The sequence below is a fragment of the Tursiops truncatus genome, chromosome 1 (genome assembly GCF_011762595.2).
Source record: "Tursiops truncatus isolate mTurTru1 chromosome 1, mTurTru1.mat.Y, whole genome shotgun sequence".
Lineage (NCBI taxonomy): Eukaryota > Metazoa > Chordata > Mammalia > Artiodactyla > Delphinidae > Tursiops > Tursiops truncatus.
The window spans coordinates 115,187,380-115,202,494 of record NC_047034.1 but is presented as its reverse complement, the minus strand read 5'-3'; the positions used below and the strand labels follow the sequence as shown (position 1 = coordinate 115,202,494).

The 15,115-nt window shown below is 35.5% G+C and overlaps 1 protein-coding gene across 6 annotated transcripts in view; it reads right to left on the bottom strand.

Moving 5' to 3' along the window:
• The window catches only part of ADGRL4 (adhesion G protein-coupled receptor L4), a 121,827-nt gene extending 112,807 nt beyond the window's left edge, over positions 1 to 9,020 (bottom strand). For 4 of the 6 annotated variants that reach the window (XM_073787995.1, XM_073787985.1, XM_073788000.1 and 1 more), the window contains exons 1-2: positions 8,632 to 9,020; positions 7,134 to 7,283 (exon numbers count right to left, since the gene is read on the bottom strand). In XM_073787995.1, the coding sequence (XP_073644096.1) occupies positions 7,134 to 7,283; positions 8,632 to 8,653 (172 nt within the window). In that variant the 5' untranslated portion in view covers positions 8,654 to 9,020. Of the gene's footprint in view, positions 1 to 7,133; positions 7,284 to 7,736; positions 7,883 to 8,631 lie in introns of those variants that run through there. The other 2 variants (XM_019920128.3, XM_073787997.1) reach the window with 2 other exon arrangements.
• Between the last annotated feature and the right edge of the window lie 6,095 nt (positions 9,021 to 15,115).

The window sequence follows — 15,115 nt, the reverse complement described above, 5'->3', positions numbered from 1 at the left end:
ATTGTCATATCTGTCCAGTGAAATAAACATAAAACAGGATGACTTAGAAAAATGATTCCTGAAACTTAGTCTGCAAAAAATGACCTTGTCAAGTTAGATAAGAGAAGTTTTTAGTTTTTAGCTTTTTAACATTGTTATTGGACTATAATTGCTTTACAATGGTGTGTTAGTTTCTGCTTTATAACAAAGTGAATCAGCTATACAAATAGAGGGAGGAGATATGGAGAAGTTTTTAGTTTTAAAACTGTGGAGCTGATCAGCAAAACTCAAATGGCACAAGTTCTTTTTTCTTTTTCTTTTTAAAAATAAAACACTAGCTTAAAGATGGTTTCTATAATGGTTTATTCTTTTATTTTTCTCTTTTTATATGGTAAAAGAATTTGTAATCTTATAGAGTAGATTTTTTTGAGGAGGTTCTACTTAATTATTGTGCTTGAGTTTGTTCTCTCTATTGTGTAACCCTTCTTGTCAACAGACGAAAGAGGTCATATTTCTAGTTACAAGGAAAAGAATTTCTGAAATTGGCAAAGGTATTTTATTTATTTGGATGAAGTTCACAGAAATCATGCATCCTGGAATGTAAGCCTTGGGTTAATTTAGACTATCAGTTTTTAAACAGGTTACAGTTTCCATTCAGTACAAGAAGGCCCAAGGAAATATGTACCTCACTTTAAAAAAATTTGATACACAGCTATCTAGAAGCATGTTAGAGTTCATACTTTTTCAAGTTTGTATTAGTATTCATTTTCCTAGGAAATTCCTCTGGCGTATGTAAAAATACACTTGTTTTACAAAAGAAATTTTGCTTCCTCAAGGGTTTTTAGTAACATATTACATATGAAGGAAGATGTGGATGTAATGTTATTGAGACATAGATTTCTAAATCTTCAAATATTCCTTAAATATTCCTTAAAAACCAGAAGACACCTCCTTCTATGGACTGGAACAAGAAGAAAAGAGAAAAAGACAGAGAGGGAGGCAGAGAGAAAAAGAGAGAGAGAAAGGGAAAAATTAAAGAAAATGCTAGCCCTGGCTGCTACTCAATTCTGTACTCCTAAGTTTCAATACCACAAAATGTAATAAATGTAAAAGGATAAGAAAAGTTGTAGATGAACTACTAGGAGAGCTGATGATGCCAGATGAGAAATGAAAACAAATATTCAAAAGATACCCATTTGCAGCCTTAAGACAAAAAAGATTTAGAAGCTGCTGTGAAAAATCGCTTATCTAGAGGGACCTGATCCAGGCAGTTTTGATGCACTCTATCTTCTGGGTATGTAACTCCACAGAAGTTAAATATCAGTACAATTTAAAGATGATTATAAACTTTAACTTTCCTTGTTTTTGTTCCAACTGTCTCACTCAATAAATAGACTAACTTTGGTAACCAGACTATTTAATTTGCCACATCATGACAGAACTAAACTGATGGACCATCTTTTTTGGTAACAGAAATAAAATGTTGGTATGTTAAATTATTAAGGGTACCATATTCTAAATTTTCAAAGCTAGAATAGGTTTCAAAAATGACAGGGCCAAAATGAATATTCCAATTGTTGAAATAAGTAAAGGTAATGATGATGTTTTAAAAAGGTAATGATGATGTTTATCATATAAGAAAATGCTTGACATGTTCGCCAAAATGCACTGATACATTTTATGACATTTTTGTCCTACAATGTAAGGTTTATTTCATAAAATATTTGTATTAACAAAAATATTTCTAAGTAAGCTGGTATACACTTAGAATCTAGTTCAACAATGTGTTGGGTTTATCTTTGTTACTTTTAGAGCTAGAGATATTAACAATGCCCTTTGGAATCGGATTCATAAAGAACAGATAATGCTTATGAAATGAATGCGTGAAAATAATACAACTATCTTTAAGCAAATAACAGAACTTAAGCATCCCAATGAGAATTAACAACTTGAAAGTCAGTACATTTATTCTAGTGATCTCGCTATTATATGCAATATCAAAACAGTTCAAAACTTAAAAACTGTCTTTGTTCCATGCTACTCATGAAAAATATTTCATCTCATATTACTTTATAACCACACACCATTTTCTTAAAACCATTTTGGCAATTAATCTTCCACTTCACCCATCAGATTTGGTTAAAAGTTTCTCTTAGCTGTTTCTGAAGATTAAATCCACTCTCAAAATCTCATTGTCATTGAGGACAGGAAAAAAAAAAAAAAAATATATATATATATATATACTTAAATAATTTATTTAAATTTAATTTATTATATTACACATATAAATTATAAAGTAAGAGTTCTAATAAAATTTTAAGCACTGGTAGTATCATTTTCATAATTAAACCATCTTAGACAATGATATTTACTTGAGTGAGAAATGGGTGATACCAATTAGTTTGTTATTCTGGCATGTTTGTTCTGAAAAATCATTCACATACAGAATGTGACTATACCTCATAAAAGTGAAAAGGTATATGTATGTTATATAGCTTTGACTATATGTATATATCATTATTAAATATGAAATATCATTGAGATGTGATGCAAAGAAGAGTACATAAGAGTTCTTTTTCTGTTCACATTTCTATTACGGATATTATCATTTTGTTAAATATTTACAGCTACAGTTATTACTTGTAGGACATAGTTTAGATAGTATATCTAATTGTGTTAACGATGTGTATATTCATGACATACACATTTTGTATGCTTTGCGTCTGTTCTGATGACTATTGGTTTGCCCATTTTGATGAGCATCCTCTTTATTACTAAAGAAAAAACTGTTATGGAAGCAATCACATGTCCTCAACACTTCTATTTTATCCTGGGCAGATTCATGCTAGTGGACTATTTTAATTAATATTTCTCTCACATTCTGCTCTTTAGATAGCTACTGTGACACTGTTCTCTTTACCTTTACCAGCTTCATACTGCTCTCTAGTTTATTATGATATTCTTCCAGTTGAATTTTACAAGCATACGTATGGTTATTAGATAATAATGAAAAACTTTTTAATCATACAGCATGTCTCCCTGAGTCAGGCACCAAGACTTCATTATTTTCTGTAAAGTGCTTGTGATGTTGTTCATAATAGGCATAATAGGCATGTCTCAAGCTCTGAAAAGATTTTTATACATGCGTACTGGTAGTCAATTACATCCTTCCTGACCATTCCTCTCCTTACCTGGGGCAGTTGTTTTCCTCCTACCCATTCTCATTCCATGAAACTTCCCAAAAAACAGCCCCACTTAATGTGCTGATATGAGAGTAGGGAGACTATTTTCTCACCACCCCCCATCCTTACACCCAAACATGCAATGCACTGCATCCTTCCACTGGTTCCTGCTTCTTGCTTCTCACAGCTCAGTTTATTCCAACTCAAGCAATATAGTGTTTTAGGTGTAGCCAAAGATTCTTTCAGCCCTTCTAACCTTCCTTCCCTTTTTTAACACTTTCATAATTACCTAGGGGAGGAGGGATCTTTAACTTCCTATATTTGTAACTACTGTGCACTAGAAGGTAGTCAAAAATGTACTGAGAGCCATAAGGAACGGCAATAGTAATATATGTTTAAAGAACTAAAATAACCTACATTTTATAGTTAAACATCATCAACAATTTCAAAAGCCTTTAAAGGTACCCCCAAATTTCTCCACACTTTTTCACCTCCTATCTTAAAATACACTTACATGTCAGCATAAAGATAAGTATGTAATAAATTCCCATTAATACCTCAATAAAGTGGTAATAAATACATTCCTATTAAAATGATACTGTTCCACCAATTTGGTTTAAAAATCTGTACTAAACTAATTACCAGGTGACTGGTAATACGCTGACATTTTTGGTAATTTAGAGAAGGCTGAGATTCCAGGGTTTGAGTCCTAACTTTATCACTTTAGCCTGGGACACTGGGGAACTCACTTAAGCTTTCAGAGTCCTGCTTCTCTCATATGCAAAAGGCTGTAGTGTGGAGTTCAACAGAAGCTAGTTATAACCAGTAATAATACTGTTTGTAAGTAAAAGACAGCATCTGTAGTTTTTATTTCAACTGCTTGATATGAAGATTAAAGTACATTGGGTAGATGGAGCATAAAGTATAATGAACTGTACTATTGGTTTTACAGGTTGGGTAAATGGTCTTTGTGAGTTGACCCTTGCTAATCCATTCTTACTCTACCTAATGGGGTTATCTTTCTAATACATACAATCTATCATGTAACTCAGCTACTTAATACCTGCCAAAGGCTTTCTTTTGTTAACAGAATAAAGTCCATACCTTTGACATCTTGACTTAATTGCCATTGACCCCTCAACTAAGATACCTGTGATATATATCCAGCATGAAATACTTGGAGCTCCTTAAAAAAAAAAACACACATGTTCAACTTCTAGGCCTTTGTTACTGCTGATTCCTTTTGCCTGACTTCTCTCTGTCACTTTGTTCGTCTTAATAAAATCTATTTATTCTCAATTCTGAGCATAAATGTCACCTCTACTTGGAAAACTTCCTTGCTGTTGACTGCACACCTCAAACTTACCTCTTTGATAACATTGTATCAAATTATTAACATAGTTCTGTAACTGTCCTCAGATATATTAGAAATCAAGGTCAATTCTTATTGATTATTTTAACCCAAGGGCATAGCAGTATCTGTTAAGCAGAGGCCTTATGGTCAAACACAGTGAGTAATAATACAGGCACTGGAATTAGACAGACTTGGGCTCAAATCTTGGCTCCACTACTTATTTGTTGTGTCACTTGAGATTTTCACTTACCTTCTTAACACTGTATTTCCTTATAGATAAAATGGGAATAATAATGGATGAAGATGTTGTGCTAATTAATATCTTGGACTAAGTGAACAATACAGCTTAACTATCCTGATGATGATCGTGATAATGATAACGATGATGATGAAAGTGCTCAACAAATACTTGTTTAATAAAAAGATAATTAAGTGAAATAAATTCACTACTATTAAAACTTGTTTCTGTGGGACCACGTAATCCAAAGTCTAAATAACTTGTTCAAACCTAGCTCTTGGAACAGAATACATTGAGTAAGGTTGGGTTATTATCATGACATTTATTTGGCATGCCTTGGAGGGAGCCAGATTTTATGAAGATGATGAAGATGATGTTAATGATGCCAAAAAACAACAATTTTCACTCCTCAAGAAGCAGGCATCTTCTGTAACAAAAATTCTGTCCAGTGATTTCTTAGAGACCTACTAACAATCTTAGAGAAAGATAAGGAAAGATGGGGAATCTCCTTAGAGATGAAAAAAGCCAACAAGAGTCTTCAAACCCAAAATATAACCTAGACGAGTCAGCAGTTGAAAACACAATGTTTTGATTCCAAAAATCATATTAAATATATTTACTGAAAAAAGTATCCCAAATTTGTCAGTGGATTAATAAAATGTGAAAAAGATGAAAACCACTGTTTGAACAGTTTTAAGAGGATATTATAAACCTCAGATTGTGAATATTAACACAAGTGTACATGTACCATTCTTCAAATAAGAAGGGAATTTAAGAAGAACTTGAAAAGAAAAAAAAATCCCATTACAAACTGTGTTCTGTGTGAAAAGAAATTTCAGGGCCAAAGCTCTTGAAATATTTTTATTTTCAACAGAAAATATTTTCTGCCCTTCAGCTGACTATTGACTAAACAGCAGGGGGAAAAACAATTGCATTGGATAATGGAAGAGGTGCTTTTAAAAGAAATCATTAAAAACATGATTATGAACTGCTTGGATGCTGAAGGTCCAAATTGTGAAAAATTATTGATGTTAATGATGGTAATCATGACACTTGAAAAGTATCTAAATAACAAAAAGGCAACACTGCTTATGAAGTACTCTGGTACAATTTGTAATGATTAGTGGAAAAGTGCACTAATGTGTTTGATGCCATATTTTGAAGGTCACTCAACTATCAACTTGCCATAATGCCATTCAATTAAATACACAATAAAAATCTAAGACTATTTATGGAAAGAATTTTGTAGTGCTTGTAGAATAGTAAATTACAAATCCCGGCAGTATGTACAAGCAGAAATGCCTGATCTAATGCACCATTAAGCAACTGTAGCTTTGCTCCACATTTTTAAGCATTAAACTAATTGTGATGAGGTCTGGTCTTACTATATACTGCATATTTAATCTTTTTTAAGAGCCTATCAAATTGAATCACGAGACGCAACTTGTTTATGCTATAAGCAAACACATGCAATATTAACAATGTACAATATCCTGGCTTAATTAGAAAAAGTCCATGTTATCTTAAATACATTTAGGAGTGTAATACCACACAGTTCGAGTCTGAGGCTTCCATTTAATTATATTTTAAAACAAATTTACATAGCTTGGAACTTTTTTTTTCCTCGCTCTCTCCTACATAGAATGTTGTTCTATTGACCTAGTTAAACTAGATTCTACTAAAAATGAAAGAGAGAATAAAGATTGGGTGAAGCTTGAGGAAAGAAGAGGCATGGTGGTGATGGAGACCACAGGCAAGAAATCACTTAAATTTGATTATGGGATAGTGTTCTGTTCATCAAGTCAATGGGCTAAATTGTAGCCTAGAAGGAACTTTCCTGGCATTCTTGCTCTGGGCTCTAGCCTAAAGTTCCATAAATGGGATCTACTTTTTCAGAAAAGAATATATTTTAAAATTTTCTTTCTCTCTCTCTCTCTCTCTCTCTCTCCGGGGTATATATCCAGGGTATGCAGGAGAAAACCTCAAATCTCTTAATGGTATTCTCAAATTTAGATAGGCAAGTACTAAGGAAGGTATCTGAGGGTAACACATGTGGATATAGCCTGGACTTCATGAATTCTCTGTTCTTCTGTTCCTGAAGGTATTGACTCTGCTCTCAGAACCTAGTTTTCCAGCTTAAGTTCAAGGGCAATCTTTACCCAAAATAAGATATGCATGGAGTCATCAAAAGTCCATAATCAAGTATAAATTTTGACCTGGGAAGTTTAAACTTATCGTTTCGTTAATTAAGCTTTTTTATCAATAGCATGAAACCAAACAGTATAAAGTAAGACAACTTAACTTCTCGATAAGAAAAAAGCAGTCATATCAGAATTTAATCTTACAATATACTCCAAAAGAGGTAATAAAGATTGTCTACCTTCACAAATTGTGACACCATTTCCTGAAAATCCAATGTTGCAATAGCAGCCTTCAGCTCCATTCCGTATTTCACATTTTGCATTTGGGAGACAAGGTGTCCTGGTACAATTCTGAGTGTAGCAACAATTCAGCAAAGTGGAAAAACCCACTAAAGAAAATAGAGAATACACCTTTTCAAAAAGAAAAAGAAAAATCTTCTCCCACTGTTGAGTTAGATGACATACACATTACTATCCTTCTTTCTTTCCATTTAGATAAATGCATTATGAGAATTTCCCAAAGGAGGATTTAGGTAAATAACAGGACATGACCAAGTGAGTAAAAAATGTAACGTTTTTCTTCAGTCTCAGTGTTTATCAAGTAAACCTCAACCAAGCTAAAATGTAGTAAGCAACCTGGCTTTATAAAGAAAACAGCATTCTTACATCACTGGACGCTTCACCTTGAGGTGAGATACTTTTAAAGGTAGCTACATGATTGTAAAGTAATATCTCTCCCCTGGGAATGATTCTGTGCAGAAAGAAGTCAAGGTGAACTGAGTATTTGTGTCTTTTCAAAGTCAAATCTGTGTTATTTTAAGATGAAGAGAAACATATCATACCATTCAGGAGGACAAATGCAATTTTTTTTTTCTGTGTTCTAATTATCTTTTAAAATTCTGCCTTTTCCATAATAAAGTTTCTTTTACATTTTCTCCCATTAGAGGGGAAAAAAATCAACTCAACATACTGGTCAAAGATCGATCTTCCAGAAATGGAACACCAGACAAACATGACCAATAACATGCAGCATAAGAGAGAACAAGCCTTTATTTCAGAGTTTTTGAAAACAAAGTTGGCAATGGTATTATGTGGGCTGTTAGGAAACGATAAGGAAAAGGGTAGGACGTTCCTTTTTTATTGTTGTCCTAGGCCTTCTGAAGACAAACACGCTTGGGATGGACAGTTTTGAATCACGCAAGTCATAACTCTGAAAACAGTCATCCGAGATAAATTGTCCTCATCTGGTAACAAGAGATTCTTAAACATTCATTTCTAAATCCTAGCCTCACATAGGGCTGTATATACTGTCTAAACCAGAATTAATTCGGCTTCAAAGATGTGATTTATTTTCTTTCCGCACAGTATCATCGAAATGGTATTTTAAAGGAACCCAAAGTCTGGGCCAGCAGTCCCCTTGAAAGGCCAGGAAACCTCCCACAAGTGTTAATGGTTTGGATTTCCCAAATGTCTTGGGGGAAGATCAGAAGAAAGGTCAAAGTCTGGGACTTTGAGGACTTTGTCAGCAGGAATAAAAAGATGACTTGGTCCCTGGGTACTGAATATCGAACTCCAGAGTTGAAAGGCCAAAGAGAAAAACATCCTGAGAAGGACTGTGTCAATTCCCCCTGGAGTCTTGGTCAAATGCACTCGGCACGTGAGTTCCACCTTGGAAATAGCCTATTCCCTACAGGTGCCGGCCCGGGGCAGCCGGGCGACCGGGGCGCGGGCACTCACCTAGGAGCGGAAGGAGTCTCATTGGCGGCGCCGCGGTCGTGGCGGTGGCGGTGTCGGAGCGGCGGGGCGAGCGGGCCGTGTACCTGGGACGCGGCGGGGCGGGCGCGCCAGGCTCCCAGCTGCGGCCCCCGTGACGCGCCCGCTTCCTCCCGCCACTTTCCGGCCTCTTTTGTGTGAGTGCGCTCGTGCAGCGCTGAGTCTGCAGGCCACGTCCGGGCCCGGCCCCCAGGCCACCCTGACCTCACCCCTGGCCTCGGGGCTGCCGGCCCGCTGCGCTCCGCGCACCCCTCGGGGGGATTCTGTCCCCTTCCCGCAGGCAGCGTTCAGGGTGTCGCCCTCAAAGACAATGCGTTCCAGAGTTCAGTGGAGCGTACCGCGCCCCGAGAGAACCTGCTGAACTGCCTATCAGGGGTCCTTCCTACAACCTCAATTCCGGGACACAGCTTTTTTTTTTTTTTTTTTTCAGTAACAAGTTTCCCTAAAGAACTCTGGGCCCAGAAGTAGGCTGGAAACTTGGATCCAAACAACAGGGCCTTGGTTTCCAGCACTGAGGTCGCACCTTATGGGGACTCAGGGTTCCAGAGTGTAGAATAAAGATACTCTGTCTTGCCTACAGAGCCTACAGGTTAGAATCGTGTCTAAAATGACTGAGTAAAAAACAAGCAAACAGAAAAGCCAAGTGTCGAGAATTAAATGGCTATAAAGTACAAGATGCTGTTTTCCACTTTCAACTAAAATTTACCTCTCTCCTCACCAGCGCCCTCCCCAGAACACCTGGTGCATCGTGTATAGCTTTCCTTTCATGTTACTACATATGAGTTGATTACATAGATACGGAGCTTTCAGGTTGAAACACGGAAACATTTTTAGTGTAAAGATTTAAAATAACTGGCAGGCAAGGCTGATCTATAAGACAGAAAGCAGACCAGTGGTTACTTGAGGTTGGAGTGGGGAGTGAGGATTCACTGCAGAAAGACACAGAGGGAAACGTGGGGTAATGGGAATACTATTCATTTTGATTGGGAGGCAGGTTACTTAAATGCATGCATTTGGCAGAACTCATCTCTTAAAATTGTGCCTGTTATCACATGGAAATTATACCTCAATAAAGCTGATTTAAAGAAAAGAAATAACGGATGTTTGTGTCACTGACACAAGTCATTCCACCTAAAAACAGTTGGGCACACCTTTGTCACATTTCATATATGTTCTGTTTAATTGAACAAACATCTGCTAAGAATCTACTTTGCACAGAGAGTACCCTCACAAAGATGATCAAGTCATGGCCCTTGGACTCCAAAAAGATTATAAATAGTGGGGCAACAGCTGAAACTAGTCACAATGACACAAGTCACAATGATACAAGTACTTATGTATAGACATATTTCCTTGGCTCTCTATTGCATTTTCCTGGACCTTTCTAGCTTAATTTAATTCCTACAAAAAGCTCCTGAGTGTGGTCCCACAATAAATGAGGGAAATGAGGAACAGAGGTGTTGTGTGATTTGCCCAGAGTCACACAGCTAGTCTAGCTGACCGGTTTGATTCAAACCCAGGCTATTTTGCTTCTGAGTTGGTGCCCTCAGTCACCCTGCTATATTCCTTCTATAGTGGTACCACCCTGAGAAGGGTATTGCAAAAATGAGTAGTCATCAGTTATTGCTACCAAGGAAGTCTGGAAAGGTGATTTAAATGCCCTAAATTCCTTTTTTTTTTTTTTTTAATAAGCTAGACAGTGATTCAGTGAATAAAACTCTCTGGCAGCAGTCTAAATGAGGGATGTTATGGAGACAACAAAGGCAGGGAAGCCAGAATAGTCCAGGAAATAGACTACAAATGCCTGAACCAGGATAGGAGTATTGGGATGAGGGAGATAGGGACAGATTGAAGAAAGGATTAGATAAAGAAAATTGACATCTGGTTGACTTGCTAAGGTTGAGGGATAGGTTTAAAACAGAGTGTGAAGATTTTCTAGTTGTGTGAGCAGAAGGTTGGAACCATTCACAAAAAGAGGAAAGATAGGATGAAGAGTGGTTTCAAAGGGGAAAAAGTAACAAGCCCAGTTTTATAATATAAAATTCGAGGTGTTCGGAAGACCTGGCTCCATTTATGGGAAGCTAGTTTTTCCAAAGTCATTGCATTGTACTTATGAAGTCATTGTGTATACTTATCATTCAAAAGACATAAATATAGAAATATATTATCTCCCAAGATACGTTATAAACTGAAACACTGTACGTATGTTTAAAATCACTGTCATAAAATAGTTTACACCATAGATCTGCCACACATGCTCACTCTTGATTTTTATACTAAAGGTAATAGAAGACAACCAATTTTAAAAAATATTATTTTTCTCCATGCATTGCTTAAAAATAACAAAAATGAGGTAAAATGCAATTTTAAAATATTTTTCAAACTTTCTTTTTGCATGTGTGTTCTTATTAAAAAGTAAAAGTTTATTCATATATTTTATCAAGAAATACAGGAGAGGCCTTCCCTGGTGGCGCAGAGGTTAAGAATCCACCTGCCAGTGCAGGGGACATGGGTTCAAGCACTGGTCCGGGAGGATCCCACATGCTGCAGAGCAACTGGGCCCGTGCACCTCAACTACTGAGCCTGTGCTCTAGAGCCCATGTGCCACATCTGCTGAGCCTGCGTGTATTAAAAAAAAAAAAAAGAAAGAAAGAAAATACAGGAGAGTAAAATGTGAGCATGAAGTGTTTAATGATGCTTATAGTTTTAAGATCGTTCTTTGTAAAAATCAAAATTACTTAATTTATTGCTCAGTCATTTTCATAAGAAATAAATATAATAACTGAATAATTTTGGATATGTTGTCTTTACATTAATGAAAAAAAATATATTGAATTTTCATTCCAAATATTTTACTTGTGAGAGAAAATATATGTTAAAGAAGTATTCTCAAAGAAATATAGAACTTTAAGTTTAAAATGTTATCAACGATCTTCATTTGGGTACCACTGAGACATTTCTAGTCTTTTGAAGATATAACAATCATTTAGGGCTTGATTTTGGCCTAAATATAACACATGGAAGTAAAATCCTTTTAAGCTGCCTACCTAATTGCAGTTTTAATGCACTAGTATAAACATTCATCCTGCAATGCGAGATCTTATCAAATCCATGATTAGTTCTATGTTGGGTCTGTCTGTAAGGTGCCAGGATTTAAACAGTTTTCCTTGAAAGGTTCTTGGTCAGGCTGAAGTTTGTTATGGAAAGTATTTACTGTGAAGACCTGGGTTTAGCTCTAACTTTTATTATGAATAGATTCTTTAGCCTCTTTGGGGACCAGTTTACCCATTGTAACATGGAAATAACAATGCCTGCCTTAGTAGATCATTGTGGGTTGTTAAGGTCATTAACATAACATTCAGAAATATTGGGCGTTTAGTACCTTTAATAACTAAAGCATCAAATATAGGAAATTAGTACACAATTGAAATGAAGACCTTATCCATGGATGTATTTATGGTGCCCCAGAGAGTGGCACGAGAAACACATGCAGCTTCTGGACCCCCTTCATGAGGCGTCTGTGAGACTGTCTGATTCCTCACCTGAGCGTTGGTAGTGTGACTGAATTCTAAGTGTTTGGCCAGCTCTGTGACTATATTTCTAAATATCATCATTACTCACACATCATTTGAATTTTCTCAACTATGGAAACATTGTAACCAATTTCTTAATTTAGGTAGCTCCTCATTTCTTCATATTGTCTCTATTCCCATAAGACCCTCAAAAGGATTACAGTTTACCAAACATGTTTTCCCACCACAGGTCAATTTTAGTCAAACCTAGAATTAACAATGTACAATTGGCAAAAGGACGGCAAAAAGGTTAAAAAAAAAAAGAAAAAAGAAAATTGAGTTATATGTAAGGTTGGGAAGAGTAATTGGATGGCAACACATTCAATGTTTACACCAAGAAGAGTTTTACCAAAGTGGGACATCAGTTCCTCATTGTAAGGGAAGTTCCACGAATGGATAAGGATTGAGGTTCCACAAGGTGAACTTCTCTATTAATGGTTCTTAACCTGGACTCTTAGAACTTGAAGGTAAGAAATCTAATTATTTTTTCCTTCATGACACCTCACACAGTGTCTCGAGGATAATAGGCATGTAATTTTAAAGGTGCTGATTGAAGGAGTAAATAAATTAATAAATACCTAGAATAGTGTGTAGTCAAGTTTATCAGAAATGAAAAATCTTTAATTTTGGAGATTAACTGTTTGCCTCAAATGTCTTTTAGATTTCTAGATACATTTCATGTCATTGGGATATAGCCAATCACAATCTTTGGCATTTCAATTTAAAGAAAAAGCCAGGAAAACTCTTAGTTAACTGTAGAGTAATCTATAGTTCCCAAACGGTAGGGAACCATTTTTTTGTCTACTATTAAACTGATGATCTTAAATAGTCGGCGTAGAGATGCTGCAATTCCTGAACCTAGTTACCTGGTAAGTTGTGACTCTCAATCTATATTGAGTCTATGTGTCTGTCGACATCTTGTATCAAACAATTTTAATGTTTTATTTTATTTATTTATTTATTTATTTATTTATTTATTTATTTATTTATTTTTGCGGTACGCGGGCCTCTCACTATTGTGGCCTCTCCCGCTGCGGAGCACAGGCTCCGGACGCGCAGGCCCAGTGGCCATGGCCCACGGGCCCAGCCACCCCGCGGCATGTGGGATCCTCCCAGACCGGGGCACGAACCCGCGTCCCCTGCATCGGCAGGCGGACCCTCAACCACTGCGCCACCAGGGAAGCCCAATTTTAATGTTTTAATACACATTTCCATTGGGGCACTTTTAACAACTTAATTTTCTAATTATAAAGCTCAAGTTAGTATTTAAAAGAACAATTTAAAAATTGAGTTTCCAAAACTACAAACAGAAACACTTAAATAGCTTTTATGGTACTAATTGAATTGTTTTTAGTGAAAGGGGATGCAAAAAGCATCTGGTAATTTTCAACCTTGGTTGGCAGAGAGGAGATCCGAGTTCCTTCCCAGCCTGGTTTGTTCAATTGTTTTGTGGCCTTCATAAAACCCACTAAAACTTTCCATTATTCTGTTTAACATTTGCAAATCTCTCCGTTTTGTATGTTTTTTTCTCTTCTATGGTTTCTGTTCATTAAGATTTATAAATTAGCACCCACACTTAGGAACTTATGTTTTTAAGCCAGGCATTGGCCAAAAAAAGAGAAGTATGTGCATTATGCTAATTGTTTGCATTATAACTGACTTCTATGTTATTTTATTAATGTATTTTCCTTTGTTTGAACCTTTCCATGTTACAAAAATATGAAACTGACCTCACTTTTTAAAAATGGCAATACTTCTAAAATAGAAACCATGCTAAAATCATCATCTATTTGATATTGTCGTACCTTTTAGCTATGCTTTTAACATGTTGTAGCATTGATTTATTTATAGTTGATTGCTCTTCTTCATTGAGTTGTCCAAAATAATATCCTGAGAGGTTACAGAATCCATCAGGATGTACAAGTAATTTAAATTATTTCTTTAAGTATGTAATACTTTGTGCTTTATATTACATTTCATCTACCTTTGTGTTCTTCAATCACTAGTTTATTATACCTTCTTACAATTCTCCATATGGCTCAATTTTTTTAGCAAAATTAAATATTGTAATTACAAACTGTCAGCATATTTCAGCTGCTTGTTCTTGACTATCATCCATTATTATTAACATGCATATTGAAGACACAAGCTTCTGGTTCAAATCTCCAGGGGTCATCATTATTAACTTCCTACCACTTTGAGAATTATCTTTTTTTCTTACTCTTTACTTACTACTTTGTCACAAACCTTTAAACTCAGACAAGATTTAATTTTCCTATAGTAATCTGTTTTATTAATAGCCTTCTGTAAGAAGGGATTGGCTTAAAAAACAGAAAGCTATTTGGAGATCTAAATAAAATACATTAGCTTATAGTCATTTGTAATTGATCTCATTTAAAAAAATCTTATTAAAGGTGGAAGTCAGACCATGAGTTGTCCCCTCATCTCCATCTACAACCATAAATGAATATAAAAGTACTGTCTCTAGCCAACCAATTGCTAAAATAATCTTGCCTATACAGAAATAATTTAAAAAATTTAAAGGTAACATTTACTCTTCTCAAAGTCATGGTAATATAAAGGCATCATTGATATATAACTTGTACATTAACATTGTCAAACAAGGGCTAAGATAACAGAGTTTAGTTCTCATATATGTCAAAAATTATTCACAAACCAGTTGCACTAGTTTCTCTTTCAGAATTCTGAAATAGTTATTGATTTTTTCAAATTTTAGTTATACCTAATCTACTACTTTTCTAGTAACTAGTATAATGACATTTTTTAAATGTATGAATAAAAATAGGTTTCTTTGTCATATGAAATTATATAAACACATTTGTTTTATTCAATGACTTACAAGAAAGTGATGGAAA